This window comes from Portunus trituberculatus, chromosome 45 (genome assembly GCF_017591435.1).
Source record: "Portunus trituberculatus isolate SZX2019 chromosome 45, ASM1759143v1, whole genome shotgun sequence".
Taxonomy (NCBI): domain Eukaryota; kingdom Metazoa; phylum Arthropoda; class Malacostraca; order Decapoda; family Portunidae; genus Portunus; species Portunus trituberculatus.
The window spans coordinates 3357480-3377662 of NC_059299.1; the positions used below are offsets into that span (position 1 = coordinate 3357480).

General features: G+C 42.1%; 4 protein-coding genes across 10 annotated transcripts in view; 1 reads left to right on the forward strand and 3 right to left on the reverse strand.

Annotated features, from left to right (window-relative positions):
* LOC123519415 (ras-specific guanine nucleotide-releasing factor 2-like) overlaps positions 1 to 1805 on the reverse strand; it is a 41604-nt gene extending 39799 nt beyond the window's left edge. For 2 of the 3 annotated variants that reach the window (XM_045280704.1, XM_045280703.1), the window contains exon 1: positions 900 to 1804. The gene's annotated coding sequence lies outside the window, so the exon portion shown is untranslated. Of the gene's footprint in view, positions 1 to 899 lie in introns of all 3 variants that reach the window. The other variant, XM_045280702.1, reaches the window with a different exon arrangement.
* Positions 1806 to 4711: 2906 nt separating this feature from the next.
* On the forward strand, positions 4712 to 6904 carry LOC123519271 (NADH dehydrogenase [ubiquinone] iron-sulfur protein 8, mitochondrial-like). Its single transcript, XM_045280402.1, has 6 exons — positions 4712 to 4807; positions 5218 to 5367; positions 5511 to 5592; positions 5732 to 5822; positions 5989 to 6117; positions 6430 to 6904. Exons 1-6 carry the CDS (start codon positions 4717 to 4719, stop codon positions 6559 to 6561), a joined length of 675 nt encoding a protein of 224 aa, XP_045136337.1. The 5' UTR covers positions 4712 to 4716; the 3' UTR covers positions 6562 to 6904.
* Positions 6905 to 7074: 170 nt separating this feature from the next.
* LOC123519269 (protein YIF1B-B-like) lies at positions 7075 to 13208 on the reverse strand. 5 transcript variants are annotated; one of them, XM_045280399.1, is made up of 9 exons: positions 13058 to 13208; positions 10297 to 10497; positions 10072 to 10184; positions 9669 to 9851; positions 9261 to 9397; positions 8736 to 8771; positions 8081 to 8236; positions 7880 to 7973; positions 7075 to 7367 (listed from the first exon to the last, which is right to left on the reverse strand). In XM_045280399.1, the coding sequence occupies exons 2-9, from the start codon at positions 10421 to 10423 to the stop codon at positions 7218 to 7220; spliced, it is 996 nt and encodes a 331-aa protein (XP_045136334.1). In that variant the 5' UTR covers positions 10424 to 10497; positions 13058 to 13208; the 3' UTR covers positions 7075 to 7217. The 5 variants fall into 5 exon arrangements, with proteins under 5 accessions (XP_045136334.1, XP_045136332.1, XP_045136331.1 ...); XM_045280397.1 differs by having other exon boundaries at positions 10306 to 10497; positions 12987 to 13138; XM_045280396.1 differs by having other exon boundaries at positions 12987 to 13137.
* A 1603-nt stretch (positions 13209 to 14811) lies between these two features.
* On the reverse strand, positions 14812 to 17023 carry LOC123519274. The gene is made up of 4 exons (XM_045280406.1): positions 16862 to 17023; positions 16104 to 16236; positions 15742 to 15831; positions 14812 to 15433 (listed from the first exon to the last, which is right to left on the reverse strand). The coding sequence occupies exons 1-4, from the start codon at positions 16862 to 16864 to the stop codon at positions 15150 to 15152; spliced, it is 510 nt and encodes a 169-aa protein (XP_045136341.1). The 5' UTR covers positions 16865 to 17023; the 3' UTR covers positions 14812 to 15149.
* Positions 17024 to 20183: the final 3160 nt, after the last annotated feature.

The following is a 20183-nucleotide window of genomic DNA, read 5'->3' on the forward strand; positions in this document are numbered from 1 at the left end:
TCATACTCTATTCGTTCTTTCCCCCCTACTCCTCTCCTCCTCCTCCACCTCTCCTGTTAGATACACAATCAGAAAGGCGATAAAAGAGTGACATTGCGTTCTATTGGAAAGTGGAACCCCGAGATATTGTACAAACATAGAGAAACAGCCACACACACACACACACACACACACACACACACACACACACACACACACACACACACACACACACACACACACACACACACACACACACACACACACACACACACACACACACACACACCAAAAACAAGTTGCGCAGTTACACCTCCATAGGCGAATCTGTATAAGCAGCACATTCTACATATATACATACATACATACATACATACACAGTACACATTTACACACACACACACACACACACACACACACACACACACACACACACACACTTCTCGCTTGGCACATTCACGTTCTTTCAAGCAGTGGGATCACTTTCTTCCTAGCCTGAGAGGAGCGGCGCCCCCTCCGTGGCCTCACTGTGTGCACTGATTGCCAAGGTGATCGTGTGTGACACAGATCAAGTGAGTGACTACAGAGTGGTAGGCACGCGCTGGTAGTGACGGTTGTGGTGTGGTGTGGTGTGGTGTGATTGTGGTGTGGTGTGGTGTAGTAGTGTGGTGTGGTGTAGTGTGGTGTGGTGTGATGTGATGTGATGTGATGTGGTGTGGTGTGGTGTGGTGTGGTATGGTATTGGTGGTGGTAATGATGGTGCAGTCACTACAGTGAAAATACGTACTGTAAAACCTGGCGATATGAGTGAAGGTGGGTATCACTTTAGGAGAAAGCTTCAAAGGACACCTCAGTGAGTTAGGCGCAGGCCACATATCAGGAGGGTCAGGTCAGGTCACAGTGTGCCTGAGGGGATTTACCTGTAGCGCGGCGAAGGCGAGGCTCGCCGGCCGCCCTCGCTCTGACACCTGTTACTCGCTGGTGCGGCCGCTCCTCCTGCGTCCCTACACGGCCTCATGTGACCTGCCAACGCGGGGCTGTGCTGGGCCACGGGCCACTGCCATGATAGGTGAGGGCGGGCAGGTGAGGGCTGCTGCAGGTGACGCTGCCAATTGTTGGTTACGGAGAGCGAGCTGTGGGCTGCAGCGGTCGACGGAGTGGAGGCGCTAGGAGGCGTGCCCAAGTGAGGGAGGGTCGGGGGGCGGCGCGCCACTACCCTCCGGTAGGGGCAGCGGCACCACCTGCCACTCACGCTGCGCCAGGGGAGCCCTGCGGACGGACGGGAGGTGCGGCGGGTGTGCGGCGGCGGCGGGCGGCGCGGGAGCGACGTGCAGCCTCGCAGGGGTGCTGGGCGCCACTGACGGATCGATGCGGGGACCTGTGGCGGCGCTGATCAACAGGTGGGGCCGCCACCTGCCAGGTGCGCACCGACGCTGACCTCACCCCCAGACCTATTCTTTTTTCGTGCCCCTGACCTCCACGCTCGCCCTGCCTTGGAATTTGGCCTCCTCAGTACGCACCCTGCTCCCTATCGATGTCTGTGGCATGAGACCGACCAGGGCACAGCGAGGGCCCGGTGACACCCGGCAACCCCCCCATTGCGCAGGACCGCTGCCCTCGCGAGCCCCGCGGAAAATTTTCCTCGTCTTGCTAGGTGAGCAGCGTCTCCCGCCTCACCTGAGAACACCTGCATGGCGCCCCTGCAGCGGCGGCCAGCGGGGTGTGTGGCCCAGGCGGTGTGGCCCAGGGGCTGGGTGTGGTCGGGGAGGCCGCCACCCTCAACGATACCTCAGGCTGTGCCCCTCAGCCTGGCACTCCAGCACCCAGCTAGGGGCCATGCCAGAGGAGGAGGGGCAGTGGGGGAGGGGACTGAAAGAGACGAACCAACCACCCTACTGCACCTCAAACAGTTTTTTACCACAAAATCATAGCAGGTTCACTACGAGAACCCTTGCACGGCATCCATCCCCCCTCCCCCCTCACACACACACACACACACACACACACACACACACACACACACACACACACACTCTGCCAGGAGCCTTTCCCTCCATGCACATCTCTCTTCCATCAACATTAATTTTCCTCTTGCTTCCACACCCCTACTCTACCTTCCTTCTTTCCACATGTTCTTCCACCGACATCCCATTTTTTCCTCCATAACTTTCTCCCACATTCTCCACGGAAAAGCTTAGCACGCGCGCACACGCACACATGCTTGCATACACACACACACACACACACACACACACACACACACACACACACACACACACACACACACTTGCAACTTTTTCGTCACATCTTCCATACAATCAAATTAGAGTATATAATATATCACTATTTACATCAGGATGATAATGACGATAATGATGATGGTGATGGTGAAGATGATGGCGACGATGATGATACAGATAATGGCAATGATTAGTATCATCCCCACCACCATTATCGCCACCATCACACAAACCACCACTATCCTGACGCAGTGAGCGCCCAGGAGCGCGCGCACACACACACACACACACGCGCACACACACACACACACACACACACACAAGGCCGGGGAAAAGATGTGAAGAAGGAAGACAAGATTGAGAGAAGAAAGGAAGAGAGACAGAAAGGATACTAGAAAGACAGGGATCGGAGGCGGAGAGACTAAAAGATGAAGAAGAAAAAAAAATCGAGGATGAGGAATAGGATGAGGAGGATGAAGAGGAGATAGAGAGGAACATCAACAGGAGAGCAGCTGAACACCAACTTATGTAACCTGTTGCACCGAGCATTGATTTTCTACTCCCTCCTCCGCCTCCTCCTCCTCTTCCTCCTCCTCCTCCTCCTCCTGTGGCCCAGATGGTCGTTGAGAGGAAGGGAGGGAGGGAGGGGGAGGGGATCAGGAGTCTGCTAACTTGCGTCGCACCCTCGTGATGGCTAACAACCCTCACTTACTCTTTCACTTTAATGGCGCCAAAAAAAAAAAAAAAAAAAAAAAAAAAAAAAACGAAAAAGCGCTATTTTTACTATTTCCTTCGTAATATCTTTGAACCTTGGTTTTGCTGTGGTGGGAGAAGTTAACAATATATTTCCTGTGTAAACAATAAGAATACCACCACGAAATTGACGTATATAAGTATGTATATATATGCATATGTATATATACTGTATGTATGTCAATTGTATGTTTTTTTTATACAATTCGTTTATGTTCCCACGTTAACTAAAATCTGCTCCACGCTATTATTAATACAGATAAGAAGTGATGGTAGTAGTAGTAGTAGTAGTAGTAGTAGTAGTAGTAGTAGTAGTAGTAGTAGTAGTAGTAGTAGTAGTAGTAGTTAGTAGTAGTAGTAGTAGTAGTAGTAGTAGTAGTAGTAGTAGTAGTAGTAGTAGTAGTAGTGCAATGATACAACAAAACACTCACGTAAGATTAAGTTGGAGCAGGTTTCTTGAAGTGGAGTAGGACTGCGGCAGTGGAAGTGGCGGTGGAGAGCCATCGCTGAGTGGTGGAGGAGGCTGCAGGAGTGATAGAGGCTGGGCGGTGAGGTGGAGGCGGGGTGGAGCGGGGTGGTTGAAGAGCGCTGGATGGCGGATGAACGGCATGCTGATGGTGGAGGAAGAGGCATTGAGTGGTGGAGGGAGTGGTGGTAGTGGAGTGGTGGTGGTGGTGGTGGTGGTCTCGGTCTTCAGTGTTGGGAGTAAGTGGAGTTCATTGGTGTTACTTATCGCATTAACTCTTATGGGTGTGTTTTGGGTTCCTAACACGATATAACTTATTATTTTATGTCATCTATGTTTATTTTCTCGCTACGCCTGCCCTGTTGTTGCGTCTCTCTCTCTCTCTCTCTCTCTCTCTCTCTCTCTCTCTCTCTCTCTCTCGTTTTTAGTGGGTCTGATCAGTATTTGTGACACACACACACACACACACACCCGGTAGCTCAGTGGTTAGAGCGCTGGCTGCTTCACAAGCCAGAGGACCGGGGTTCGATTCCCCGGCTGGGTGGAGATATTTGGGTGTGTCTCCTTTCACGTGTAGGTGGTGTTCACCTAGCAGTGAGTAGGTACGGGATGTAAATCGAGGAGTTGTGACCTTGTTGTCTCGGTGTGTGGTGTGTGCCTGGTCTCAGGCCTATCCGAAGATCGGAAATAATGAGCTCTGAGCTCGTTCCGTAGGGTAACGTCTGGCTCTCTCGTCAGAGACTGCACCAGATCAAACAGTGAAACACACACACAGATAATTTCAGCACAGACGGGAAAAAAAAAAAAAAAAAAAAAAAAAAAAAAAACTTGGGGGGAAGGGACGAAGTGAAGGGGGGGTAGGAGAGTCTATAACATTCTCTTCATTGTCTCCCCACGCTAAATTAGGTGAACAAACTGAATATGTTGACAATTGTTTAGTGGGAAATGTTCGTAAATAATCATAGTTAAATAAATCGTCCAAACTTCAACCAGGAAGTCTATCTTTTCTCACAAATATTGAGTGCGTTTTTTTTTTTTTTTCAGACGTAAGATTCTGTAAATCAATTACATACATTTATGATTTACAAGTAAAAAAAAAATATATATATATATATATATATATATATATATATATATATATATATATATATATATATATATATATATATATATATATATATATAATGGTTTTATATAAACAACCAACACCTCAACCTGTACGCTTCAATCTCATTTCAAATCCTAACTTGAGGGTGCCAGCGATGCTCTTTTGTTTCCATGAGCGAGTGTCTTCTGCTGCTGATCCTGTCACTTATATCAGCTGTTGTAAACATGGCCTCCGTCCGGCTGTTCTCCCTCGGCAGAAATGGTAAATATATGGACGTGTGGTGATTAATTAGTAAACATCTACGTATTACGACCATTTTCAATGAACACAAAGACTCCAGGTCAGGGAATAGGTGGGAATATTGACCGGAGAGGCGCGGTGGTGCGAATGATGCTGGGAGTGGTACTGTGCTCAATACACTAACAATACTTGGGTTTTCTTTGCCTCTCTGGTGAGGTTGACGTTAACTTTGCTATGGGTGTTGCGTCATGTAAGCTGTACTAGTGGTGGACTGTACTCGCGTCAGCCACAACCCAACCCTGTGACGACTTGCTCATCGCTGGGTCAACATTACTTACAATCGACAATGCAATAGGTATACTTATTACACTGTTTCCTAAGTACCTATCCGTGCATATATTTATTTGGGCATTGTTTCTCCTCTCTTCTAGCCAGCCTTCCCCTACTGAGGTCCTGTGTCCCCGCAGCAGCACAGACACGCTCCTGCTACAAATATGTCACTCCCGAGGACCCCAGCATGGAATGGAAGGACATCACTGACCGAGCAGCTGGCTCCATATTTTGGACTGAGCTTTTCAGAGGTGTGTGTGTGTGTGTGTGTGTGTGTGTGTGTGTGTGTGTGTGAGTGAGTGTGTTACATTGTGCTAAATTGGAATGTGATAATTTACTTGTTTATTTAATGCATTTCACTTGACCAGTAAGATTGAATGTTTTGTGTTTCCAGGTGCTGCTGTCACCTTGGGCCACATCTTTAAGGAACCAGCAACCATCAATTATCCCTTTGAGAAGGGACCGCTCAGTCCAAGGTGATCGGCAAAAGCTACACGTATTGATATATTTCAATTACCTATCCTGTGTATTCCTTTGAACTCCATGTATATATTTGAACATAAAATTTGTAAACTGCAAGTTGCCATATACCTTAATGGAGTGTTTTTACATCAGGTTCCGTGGAGAGCACGCCCTCCGCCGCTATCCATCTGGGGAGGAACGATGCATTGCCTGCAAGCTGTGTGAGGCCATCTGCCCTGCACAGGTGAGGGAGAAAGCTCAACTTGCATTAAACTGATCATTAATTGCTCTATCAACACTATCCTAGCCCAAGATATAGATAAATTGATTGAAGAATTAGATGAAAGATGCAGCAAGCATACATTCATATAATTTACATTGGTTTCTCCTTTCGTCTCAAACACACACAGGCAATCACCATTGAAGCTGAGGAGCGTGCAGATGGGGCGAGGAGGACCACCCGATATGACATTGACATGACTAAATGCATCTATTGTGGATTCTGCCAGGAAGCGTGTCCAGTTGATGCCATTGTGGAGGTGAGGTGCCATTTCAACTGTTCAAGTTACTATATCCTGTTAAACCCTAGTCAAATCTCTTAAGTGGCAATATCTGCTAACTCTTTCTGTTGATATAACTTTTTTATTGCCTTTCTCAGTTGATTGTAAATAATAATTGTCAAATTTTGCATAATGCACTCTAAAGTGGTCATCATATGCATTGCTTAATAAAGTTAGATATATTTATGAAATAGAATGACAGGGCATTAGAAGCTTTGTGTGGCAGGTTCAGTTTGAATAACCTGATTGCACTTAAAGTAAATTCAATAAACTGACTGGAAACCTTTGCAGGGTCCCAACTTTGAGTTTTCCACTGAAACTCATGAGGAGCTGCTGTACAACAAGGAGAAGCTGCTCAGTAATGGGGACAAGTGGGAGCCAGAGATTGCTGCCAACCTGCAGGCTGACCACCTCTACCGATAGACTGTAGACTCTCACAACACTGTCCAGCGTTGGTTTTTGTATGGGTCATTTGTCCAGCTCAGTAACTCCTTTGCTTCAAGCCATATGGCTGTGTACTGGGATGGTATACAGTTTGCTGAGTCTGTTTCTTGAAATACCAAAAGGTGAAGTTTATAAATTTTCCTGATAACATTACTTCACAGGAAGAAATCATACAAGCAGTTTGTCATCTTGTATATCAAGAAATGTAATATTAAGAGGATTCAGGATGAAGACATGTTGATGAGCAGTGGAGCTGTGGACTGGACCAGTGACAGTGTTACCTTAAGTGTAGATATTTACTGTAAATAAAAATTACAATGTTTATTTTTGTTCATATGCCTTTAAAGCCTGTTGTGTGTATATGTTCACCTCATCCTGACAGGCAGTGTTAGTTTTCAAATATAGGTAGATATACTGTAAATATAACTAGAGGGAGAGGGAATCTTTTGGCTTGAAATTCAATGCCAAAAGACTGATGATTAAGAGTAAATCACAAAGCCAGCAGTTTATTAAATAATATAGTCCTGTTTTATTAAACTAGCCAAACAGAAGCTTGATGTTAAGGCCATCACAATATGAAGCACATATAAAATTAATGTTGGTCATGGTGAGAGCCCTGCACCTGACACCAGACCCTAGGCCACCAGGTGATGGGTCAACCACCACATCATGAGGGGCTGCAGGCCAGACATGAACAGCAGGAGGTAGAGGCGTCGCTTGTTGCCCACACTGTAGGCTTCCATGGTGCCCCCACTGCCCTGCACTTGCCACCGCAGCGTGCGGAACTGGTACATGGGAAAGAAGGAACTAAATGGCATTTTGCGATTATAAAGCAATGAGCCTTATGCTATCCTTCCATTGGGATCACAAGGCAGAATAGCTAATGGTCTAGCCTTCACTACCAAACACACCTTCAAAGGCAGTCCAGGAGATGACTACTTCATAGCAGGACAACTGGGAAATAGCAGATGTGTTACCACAGCAAATCCAAACAATGGATTTATGCAATGGTTTTATTAGCAACCACCAAGGTCTTGTGCTGAGACACCTCACTTCCGAAAATCAAAGTCAGAAATTTACATATTGGCTGTCACCTCTCAACATGACTCATGAGTTCTGCCAATAAATTACATTTACTGAGCTTCAGTAAATTTCTAACTGTATATATATGACAAGTTCTTCACTATAGATGATTTAAAAACCAAGTATATATACATATAACACCAAAAATGATGATATCAAGTACAATATTGAGCTTGAGGACCTGGAGAGCAAAGTAACCCTTCTGTGTACTCACCATGAACACAACAAGGCTGAGGCTGCAGTAAGCCAGGACACCATAGTAGCCAAGGCTGTCCATCACCAGGCCAGCCAGGAGGGACACAATCATCCTGGATGCAAGAAAATAGAATGTGTCAAGTTTTATTTAGGTGTGACAGGATTGACATCTACTCCATAGATGTCACTTTAAATAAAACTAAATAGAGGCAAAGCTCACCCAACATATTTGTAAGAGGAAAAAGCAAGCAAATCCAGAGTCTTGATGTGCGTCTGTATGGCTGTGACATAAAGGGTGGCCAGGATGATGAAGATCTCAAGCACCAGCCACACCAAGGCTGAGCTGGCCTGCATCCCCAACACATCCGGAGAAAACCTGGAGTGAAGGGGACATCCATCAATAAGTGTTCAACTGACCTTTTCTTGTCCTTAAGGTTTGTCAGGTGAGTACTGTGTGTTACATCACTATGCCTGACACTATGGCAATGGTGCTGTGGCATGGCAGTTATCTTTACATCACATCCTATTTCATAAATAAAGGCTAAAATACATGTTCTAAATCACACACAAAAAAATAAATGTTTTAGTACCAGTGTGTAAGTGACAAGTTGCTACTCATGACCAACAAAAAAGTAAAAATCATGTTAATTAACACTAAGAAAAAGTTAAATAAAATAAAATAAATTTACATGATATTTCAGCATTGAGAAAAAATGGTTATGTAAAAAGCTTGACAACAAAGCAGCTTTAAGACACACAGCACACTCCCAAAGTTCAACTGCAACAAGAAACATGAACATGAGAACAACCATGGAGGACAGGAATGAATTATTGGCTAGCACATCACTGACCCTGACCACTAGCAGGCAAGTTACCTGTGGAGGAGCTCTGGGCAGTCATCAGTCACGCAACTGTGCACAAAACCCAAACATTACCCATGCAGCTCACGGATAGAGTCTTCCATTAACCTCGGTACAAACTGCTAATGATCATGGAAAAAGGTTTCCCACTCCTTCAATGTGCATACTTAGAACTGTTTAAAGTATACACAGCCCTTAATTCTATATTGACTAGCAATGTATCAAAATCTGACATCAACTTTATCTTAAATCCATATATAATGAAAGGCTTTGCAGACTCTTAATCTTTGTTTTATTTCAACATTTCCTTCAAACATGAAAGTGGCCCATGATAACAATGACTCTCATGTTTTGCTTCAGTACTTTTCAATACATGAAAGCTACTGATGAACAAATATGTCATTAATTTAAAATCTAAAGAAAATATAAAACAGAACCATTAACTTAAATAATTCAGATCTCTAACCCTAAAATATGTTGAGTCTGATAAGAGACTTGCAGCACAGGAAGAAAAACTTCACTAATGTTTCCTACCCTCACCTTTTCTGGAGACCAAGACACAGCCCTGCCACCAAGATGTATGTCACCACAGCCATGAGGGGGATGTAAAGATCTGGTGCATTAACCTCATGTCGAGGCTGTACAGGGTTGTCTTGTTCATATCGCACACTCCAGTCCTGCCCATGAAAAGAGAAAGAGGGAGGGGAGAAAGGGTTCTATAAGTAAATGATAAAAAAAAATTTGACTATACTTTTTCCCATTCATGCAGCAGAATTGTCTTATGTTCAACACTGTACGTGTTGCTTGCTGATACACAGTGCATTCTGCACAAAGAAACTAATTATGCTGAGAACAGATAATGATCTAATGCAACATCATGAAAACTTCTTCCAAGATGAAATGTACAATACAGGGCTGTGACTCCTGGAGGCAGCCACCAGTCATTACCGTGTGAGTGTAGGGGAAGAGGAGGAGCTGTAGTTTCTTCATGACATAGTGAGTGTCGACTGCAAAGTAATACTTGATTTGACTCGTGCTGACGTACTTCTCTATCTTCTTGTCCATATACTCCCGACCTTGGCTGGCCAGTGACTGTCCATACTGCATGGCCATGTTGGCAACCATGGGGTCCTGCAGCACATGGAACAGTTATGTAGCTCTATGTGGCAACAATACATGACAAAATATATTCCACCACTAGGGCAATAAACAGTGCAACTCAGTAACAGATATGCAACACAACATACAAGTAATACATAATAAGTAACAAAATAATAATAAAAAAACACTTTCTCAGCCTCCAGTCACCTATAAAAGTAATATTACATCAACAAACAAGAAACCTAATGACCTGGAATATCTGTGGGCCAGGCATGTTTCCTGGATAGGCACCATAAGCTTGCTGTCCCTGCTGGCCGCCCTCCCTGGTGTTTGGGTAGCCATAATCCATGCCTCCCCCATACCCTGAAGAGTTTATTATGCATAAGAAAAACCAAGTTTATAATAAAATCAGTAATGAGTTATACTATCTACTTTCCAAAGATGATATTAAAAGATGAGTGAGTTCCGGCCTCACCTTGGTTACCATAGTTGTTGTAGGCCTGGCCACTGGTGTCTTCAAAGAGCTGTGGTTGTGGCCCTCCCTGCTGGGGCAATGGCTGCCCATACGCGTCATACTGTTGTTGGTACTGGGGATCGTACATGGTGGCGCCGTCCCCGGATCCCCGCGACTCCCCACCGGTTGACTTGCGACCACGTACCTGTTGTCCGAAGCGAGCTGTGGGCATGGGCGGGAATTGTCATGTGAGTGAAATAAACAACTCCGCTGATGGTCGTCACTGCAATGGAATCCAATAGAATAAATGTGCAAAATAAAAAGCTTAACATGACAACAAAGGGTTTGAGTTATCTTGTCTATTTTTCACTGACGAGAAAAATGTTGCTCAGAGAATTGAGTAAATATATGAAATTGTCAGTTTAAGGAAAAGGAAAATAAAGATTCAATGACTACTAAATTCTTGACTGTAAGGAAAACCACAAAGTATAGAATAACAATCAAGACAGTTTGAAATTGTTTTGAATTTCATGGGGTTTTGCTGACTATATTCCACAATCCTGCTATTTGTAGTCATGGGAGGGTGATGAGCTTCACATGGCAGAGATAAAGAAGACTTGGAGGTTGATGAGTCCTCAGACATCCCAATAACACTTCCTAATTATCTATAGTTTTCCTGACATGTCCTGATTGTCAACTAGAAGGGGAGATTCACAGATTCACACAAATATGAAGTGTGTGTGTGTGTGTGTGTGTGTGTGTGTGTGTGTGTGTGTGTGTGTAATTCACCTCGGTCACCTGCTGGTCACCCAGCCAGTCTTCTCCATTATGGAGCAAGCTCAAAGCTCGTAGACTGATCTTCAGGTAGGACTGAGACCACAACACACTCCACACACCGGAAAAATGAGGCCACAACCCCTCGAGTTACATCCCGTACCTATTTACTGCTAGGTGAACAGGGGCCACACATTAAGAGGCTTGCCCAGTTGCCTCGCCGCGCCGGGACTCGAACCCAGCCCTCTCGATTGTGAGTCGAGCGTGCTAACCACTACACTACGTGGTGTGTGTGTGTGTGTGTGTGTTTATCCTTGAATGCTTTTCATTACATTAGTAAAGACATGAGGAGAGAGAGAGAGAGAGAGAGAGAGAGAGAGAGAGAGAGAGAGAGAGAGAGAGAGAGAGAGAGAGAGAGAGAGAGAGAGAGAGAGAGAGAGAGAGAGAGAGAGAGTTTATTATTTGCTAAAGCAACAAGTCAATGTTATACTATCATTAGGTATACTGCATACCAGCCCAATGGAATAATCATTGTAATACAGTCCTAATACTACAATTATGAAATACATTATGCAATTTGTAAGACTATGCTCAGTTTGATATTAGTATATCCAAGTTACACTCAACAAATCAGAAAGATTATTACTGAAACAAACTCAAGAAGGAAATGGTTAAGGTGAAATATGTAAACTACACACAAACAGTACAAATGAAAGAAGGACTATGGCTACATCTAACACAATAGTACACTAATCTCTAAGTACAATATATCAACTATGCAAGGCAACAAAATCAACTTTATTAAGATGTGAAAATATAAACAACTCATAAACAATTCAATTTACAATACAGAATTATTAAGTTCTCAAATCATGCACAGTTAAATACTGAAAGGAGATTACCAATAAGTTAATGATATGAAAGTACAATATACATATTTAATATTTAGTATGTAAATATTATACAGGAAAGTACTTCATAAGTGTGTGTTATTTATATCCCTTTCCTACATATGTATAACAAATTTTAGGAAAATTACATATATATGAATATAATTAAATGATTTAACAACAAAAATAAATAAATAAATAAATAAATGTGAAGGCTGACGGAGTGACACAGTTGAGAGAGGCACCATGACAGATGGACAAGTTCACACATCAGCTGCACATAATTTGAAAATAAATCAACAAAAATATGACGTACAATGACTAAAACAACTACATTCGTATTACCTGTCTGATACATTGCTCTGTTCTCATTTCCTAAACTTTGAGGTGTTCTCATAAATCATGCAATTTGATGTAGCCTTTTCCTGAACTTGTCATCATCAATTCCTAAGGCAACTTCATACTATTAACTGATTTATTCTGCAATATCTTGAGTAAACAATTCCAACATTTCCATCTAATATACTTGCCTAAAACTGCAACCTTTCACATTCTATAAGAAGATATTCCTACACAGTAATCCTTAGTGGCACATTTCTCAAGGCACAAGAGATAGCATGTCTCTGCAAAACAGCAGCATCACAATTAGTTATCAATTAATTTCACACGAGCAGATTTCACGCAGCAAAGCTCAAAGCTCACCTACCAATGGTCATAACACTTGGGTTGACATGTGTTCGAGTACCTTTTCTGTCCTATAACTCTTCCCGGAGTGGATGCGAGAGTGACGAAAATAGTGCTGCAACACACAACACTCCAACAGCTGGTCAACGAACCCAGTCGTGCTAGATAACGAGCAGCATTGTGCAGGCGACTCTGACTGGCCGCAACCAAAATGAGGCAAGTGAAGACAACACTTACCTTGCGTCACAAAGCTACGGGAGACACTACACCAAAGAGAGCCTGGCGGGGCGGGTTAGGCGGGTGGGGGCGAGCAGCAAGTCATGCGTGTACCTTTACCAGCACTCTCATGGCACCTCCACTTACACTTCCTCACGCCTGACATAGAGTAGTCCATTTTGGCCAACACCGAGACCCTGGAAAGTGCCGAAACTCACACTATGCGGGGAAATAGCGGGTGGCGGCCAGCTGATGAGTCTTCAAGGTGCCAACAGGGAGTAAACAATCAAGCGAGGCTCTGACACTTCCAGCCACAAACGGGTTTATAAATGCCACATGGTACTCTAACTCACCGATATTTACATCTAAACAATAAAACAATATTAAATATGTGTTGTTTGATTATGTCTATGTCTATAACTAAAATTCTGCATGCATCTCTAAAACGGCAAATTATTTAACTAGTAGTGTCAATATTGTGATCGAATGAATAAATATTGCATTATATCACTATAAATCTTGTTCTAGATATTTTCTACGTAAGAATTATTATCATAGAAACCTTCATTTGACCCCCGGTGTAACCTGCCCCGCCATTTTCCTGCCGGTCAGCTGAGAGCAAAACAACCGCAGTCTTCGCCGGATATTCCTTCACCATGACTTTCTGGAGGGCTGCTGGACTTAAGTAAGTTGCCCTCTATGTCTGGGAGTAATGGTGGCTGGTCAGGGTGGTGCTAAAAGTGTTATTATTGCAGGCGAGGCAGATAAACAAGAGTGAGACACGGCCAGGGAAGGTTGTGTGTCTGCTTGGGCAAATATAGCAATCGTATCTCGTCTCTGTCATTCCTGGGTGAAGTTAACAGCACCACTCAGACTAAGCTTTGAGTAATATTTTGAATAACAGCGTTCTTATCCCAGTACGTGAATTGTTGTCAAGAGAACATCTTGCCAAAGTGACGCCCCTGCTCTCTTCACAGCTATGCCCAGTACTCAGTGATCGCTGCCCGGGCGCTGCGGCAGGCGCTGAAGGAGCCTACCAAGAGTGAGGCCTTGAAGCGGGACGGGTCATTGATTAAGATCGTGAAGTGGAAAGACGGCAAAGCTATCAGTAAGTGAGGACGGAGTGTTGTCAGCCTTTTATGAGGAGTAATACGTATGTTTAAAAACCCTTCAGTACTGTAACGTTTACATATTCATTCTGCTTAATATTATTATATTTTTTTTTTATACTGCTTCAGAAACTTATTCAGGGATTAAAATAGTGAAGATTCTAGCTATAAATCTTCTGACCTCCATTACCTCTTCCTAATGTAAATAAATTTGCCTAATCGTACCTAAACTTATGGTAAAAATGCGTCTCAGTACTGAAGGGGTTGATATATTTTGCTGTGATATCCAGTATGTGATGTAGGTTAGGTAATGTTTGATAGTAGCAAGTTTCTCTAGAAGAGCCTGGTGATGTAATTATTTGATAGCATCTACTGTCCAGTACTGTGAAGTCATGTAATTATTGATGCATTGAGTTACATATTAAGCAGGTTTTTCTTTCACTAGCCATGCTGTTGCACTTAATTAACCTGTGTTTGTCTTCTGTCCACAGAGGAGTGATGGGAAGGACTTACACTGTGGTCATGTAAAGAAGTTGTAAAGAATGTACAATTACATTAAATTTATAGGTTAATATGTGGAAGCTGGTGTTTGTGTCCTTGTTTCTGACAGATGGTAAAATGTATAAGGTAAAGATAAACTGCCAAGACACCAAACCTTCACACACTGCACAGGATTTAGGTTTTACCATTAGTTACAACTTAAGACTGAAAACTACTCAATTTGTTTATGTAAGATGGGAGAATGGGGCAAGGGCAACATAGAGAAAAAAAAGGGGAAAAAGCCCATTAAGTTGCATTTCTAAGGTTAATTTTTTTTTTTTTAAGCCTCTGAAGACCCAAGTTTTATGCACACATTGTTTGATAAAAAAAAATAACCCTTAAAACCATCTCCATGGTACACAGCAAAACATTCACTCAGTATTTATAATAAACCAATACATAATACTCCATTCCATAAAGGACTGCCCAATGTTTGAAATCAACTCCTTTCCACCACACTTGTACTACTCTGTAAGATATGAAATACACGAAAATACAATAAAGATAGTAATGTAGTATTCTTTGCTTGATGTCATATTATTCGAGAGGCACACACCAAAACACACACAATATAAACACTCATATATAAAAAGTCCTTAAACTAACACAATTCTGGTAACATACCAGAGTATACCTGTAACACTTGAGATTCTAGAAAGAGCTAACAGACAGGACCAGTAAACCCAGCAAAGGTACAAAGGGCCTGGGCAGAGACAGTGATTGAGATATTGGTGGAAGTGGACGTGAAGGTAAAGACTGAAGTTGTAGTTTTAACAATGGTAAAGAAAAACCTATCTGTCCCATGGCTTTCACGTGTCTCCCCATCTCCGTCAAGATTCTCCAGCAGGGAAGAGTCGAGGGCATCAGGGCGAGGGGTGTTGAGAAAGATTGAGGGAGTCACGCTGCGCCGCCGTCTCTTCCCCATGCATGTGGCTGTTCCGGTGGCTTGAAAATGAGCATGGTTATTTTGTTATAGCTTCTCAATACAATCTAATCTGATGGTACAATTTCAAAGACCTCACAGAAAATTAGCATGGTTATTTTGTTATAGCTTCTCAATACAATTTAATCTGATGGTACAATTTCAAAGACCTCACAGCCAGATAATACACAAATTGGTAAGTTACTGCTTCAGAAGACCACAGAAAATAGGTGGTGTAAAAAAAAATAAACAGAAAACGAATGAAATCAGAACGGTAGTAAGAATAAAGGAATGATGAGAGAAAACGAGCAGAGTGCATGGGTGACCTTACTGGAGTAACAGACGAAGGGAACCACCAAGGTGATGACGCTGATGAGTGCCTCGGTGGTGGTGCTGTACCGGGCAAAGAGTCTCATGTTCACTGCCGCGGTGGGGAATACAGTACAATACATTATACCACGCACTCACCACACGCAAAATGTATACAGTAAGAATTAAAAAAAATCACTATTACCACATTATTTTACGTAACAGAAGCTTTACAATAGACTACAAAAAGGTAAAATAATGCCCATTGAAGGTAACAATTCTTAAAGAGTATAACCAAAAGGATTAGCTACAAATCGGAAGTGTTTATAAGCCTCTCTCTATTACTGCTACTACAATTAAAAGGAATACAAATAATAATCTTACTTCTACGGTCCTCATTAATCGCTGCTGCCTTTTCATTCCCTTCATGTTGTCCTTTCTGGTGGTGGTGGTAGTGTTGACTCCAGACTAGTGAGCAGCACGACAGGAACACCACAAGCAACACAACATTCCGCGCCTGTATCAAGAGCAAAGAAAACGAGATACTGTAGTCACTTTTGTATTTTCGACTAGATAGAACATTTCTGGCTTGTATAACACATTTTCATAGAAGTTAGAAGAAATCCACAAGTTAAATAAATAAAATAAACAAAGATAGAAAGGTAGCCTATACATACATAGCCATATAAGGCCCGTGTTCTGAAACGCTTTGCTCTCTCACCATCACTGCTTTCCAAAGGCTCCAGTTGAAGATACTTGTGTTTTTAAGAGTATTTCTATGGTTCCAGTGATATATTGGCAAGATTTCTAGATTATTAAAAGGAGAAACTGTCTTGAAAACCACGTTAGTTGTCTCTATGGCCTTGGAAAATTGTCATAGTAAGATGGGAAAGCGTTTCTGAACACGGATAGGTAGGTAGGTAGGTAGATAGATAGATAGATAGATAGATAGATAGATAGATAGATAGATAGATGGATAGATTGATTGATTGATAGATAAACGGGTAAAACAAATAAACAAAACTATGATAGTGAATATATTGCAACATCCTAAAAACAAATCTAAAAAAAAACAAAAAACAATAGATGCAAATAATGAAAATATAAGCATATAAAGAAGAAAAAGAAAAAACCACACAAACCATTATCAATTCTGGCACAAAGACCACCACCTCCACCACCAACACTACAATGAAGCAACCTGTGTCCTCACCCCACACACTTATATATGCACACAAACACACGCATGCACTCACCTTAATACCAAACTCTCCTTCTTCCCCATCGAAAAAAAAAAAAAAAAATATTGAGGAAAGAAGTACATTAAAATTCTACACGTAATCTTTCTTTATCAAATATATGGATGTCCTTACATAAAATTCAAATTCCTATAATCCTGTTGGTAATTTGATACATACAGTGAACAGTTATATAAGATTAAATGGATAAAATTGTGTTACGTGATTTGTTTTGTCATATTCGGGTTGTCTGTGGCACGATGTCTTTGTGGGGTATTTTTAGCATCTTGGGGCAGGCACAGGCAGGAAAAATGAGCAGAGAGAGAGAGAGAGAGAGAGAGAGAGAGAGAGAGAGAGAGAGAGAGAGAGAGAGAGAGAGAGAGATACTGTTTCCTTAAGTTTATGAACATCAACAAAACAAATCTTGCCGTCACAATCTCATACTTATGTGTCATCCGAATACTTGCAAAATATTCCACGTTTTGAGTGACGCAATTCTGAAATAACAACACCAGATACTAGAAAATTATAAAGTAGCCTTGTTTTGAAGATTACACTATAAGACTACCATTCAAACTTCCCCTTTGAGCATATCCCTCTTAAACACCCATAAAGTGCCTGAAATGAGAGTATTTGATCCTATATAATCTTTAACCCTTTCAGTACTGGGACACATTTTTACCTTGAGTTTTTGGGTATGATTAGACGATTTTATTGACATTAGCAAGGATCTATGGATGTCAGATAATAAATGGCTATAGTCTTCATCATTTCAATCCCGACATGAGTTTCTGAAGCTGTAAAATCACCAAATAGTAACCAGAATGAATATGGAAACGAGTCATAGTATTGAAGGGATTAATATCTCCTTTTGTGCACTGTCCTACAAAAAGCCTACAGCTACACTAAACAGTTTACAGTTCTCTACACCGTTCCTGTACAACCCTTACATCATCATCACCTGTACCAAATAAACCTTTCCCTTTGTCCCCTTCTCTAGCGTCTAAAAATAACTCTGACCTTGAATCTGGAGTTTGTTCACCCATACCAGTAACGCAATAGGAATATCACGTAGCCCCTACCCTCGCTTAGCTCTATTACTAAGGTTTCGTGACATGCTAAGAGAAATGCCGCATTGTTTTCCACCTCCACATCAGAGTAAAGAAAACGGTTATGTCATCAGGGGACACTAATGTGGTGATGACTGGCCCAGATTTATATAGCAGCGGCCTTGGCTCTACTGGATTCACTTCTTAGTAATCCTGCCTATCGTTGGGTGATGGTGGTGGTGGTGGTGGGAAGAAAGAGGTCACACTGTCACACTTCCCAGGCTACAGAAGGATCAATACACTGGTTTCTAAGTGCACCTTTGACCAAATATCCTTGACCCTCAGAGTTTAATCCATTATCTTATTTGTCTGTCTCATCTTCAACTAATATTGTTCTTAGAATCTCTGAAAAATAGCTCGTGTATTTCAAAACATCAAGGCAAAGTTTGTCTCTCTCTCTCTCTCTCTCTCTCTCTCTCTCTCTCTCCACTTTAGCTATCAACTTTCTTAACTCCTTCAGTACTGGGACGGATTTCTACCTTGAGTTTTGGGAGAGATTAGACGATTTTATTTGCATTAGAGACTATGGAGCTCAGAAGATTAATGGCCAGAGTCTTCACTAATTGAATTCCAACATAAGTTTCTAAAGCTATATAGAATCAACAAATAGTAACCAGAGTGAATATGAAAAGGAGTTATGGTACTGAAGGGGTCAACAGCAGGCAAAATATAACAAACTGCCGAAACAAAAGCTAATCTAAGTATAATTTAAATTAGGACGCTGTTTTGAATGCCTGACTTAAAGAATAATGTCTACAGCTCATCTTTCTGTCTAGACTCGCAATTTTCAACACATTGTTCTCTCATTAGTACCTTCAGAAGCCACAGAGAAAATGAAATCACTTTTTCACGAGCGTTTCCTTTCATCAATAGCGCAGAAATACAGTTTAACGTTCACAAAATCTCGAAAGCAACCTTAAAAAATATAAAACTCTACTAAAAACACTGAAATACTTGAAAATACGACACATAGCATTTTTTTCTATCATAATATCAGCAGAGTCTCGAATGACGTTTGTTCAGTGCCGGCTAGCGTCCCGCCCCACAAGCTCTTGATCCTAACAGAGGCACCGCTCCTGACACGTCTTCCTGGCCTGAAGACTTGCAAAATTGTGAGAGCAGCGAGGCAATGAGGTCAGCGGTGGATTAAGGTTAGGAGAAGACAGAGCAAACCTACATGTGTGATCTTGGGCAGTGTATTGAGTGTCCTCTGCCTTGTAAGGATATGTAACCCACGCATGCTCCTAGCAACACCCATGCACCTACTTACCTTTTCAGCCATACACGCGCTTCTACATCCACCTACCTACCTATCCAGCCATACACACACACACACACACACACACACACACACACACACACACACACACACACACACACACTTATCCAGCCACAACGACTCACATATTGCCACCTTGCTTTTCACTTATCTCAATTCTCTCTCTCTCTCTCTCTCTCTCTCTCTCTCTCTCTCTCTCTCTCTCTCTCTCTCTCTCACACACACACACTGCCATATCGTCCTTCAAGCAACTCATATTTTCACAACATATGAGGAAAGTGCTCCATTCTCTCTCTCTCTCTCTCTCTCTCTCTCTCTCTCTCTCTCTCTCTCTCTCTATCACTCTCTCTCTCTGTCCATCTGTCTATTTATGGTAATACTAATATATAAAAACACTCGATAAAAACAGCAGTTGTGTAATACTTATCTAGAAACAGCAAAAGCAACAGGAAAAAAATAGTAATAAGAACAACAAAAACAAGGGGACTGACAACTAAGTGAGCCTTTTTTTTTTTTTGTTTTATGTTGCCCTTGGCTCTTACATAAAAAAAAACACACAAACAATATAAAAAGCAATAACACTAATAAGTAAACAAATCAACAACAACAACAACAACAACAAGATATATACGTGACAAGACTTACCTACTTATCTACCTGTATACTTACTAAATAAAAAGGACTGAGGCATTATTCATTTATTTATCATTTTATTTTTTACTTCTTAACTTTTCATATACCTCACGCCACTGAAAAAAGAACACTACGTAGATGATTCTGTGACGTCTAAACCCTTCAGTACTGGGACGCATCCTTACCATGAGTTTTGGGTTTGATT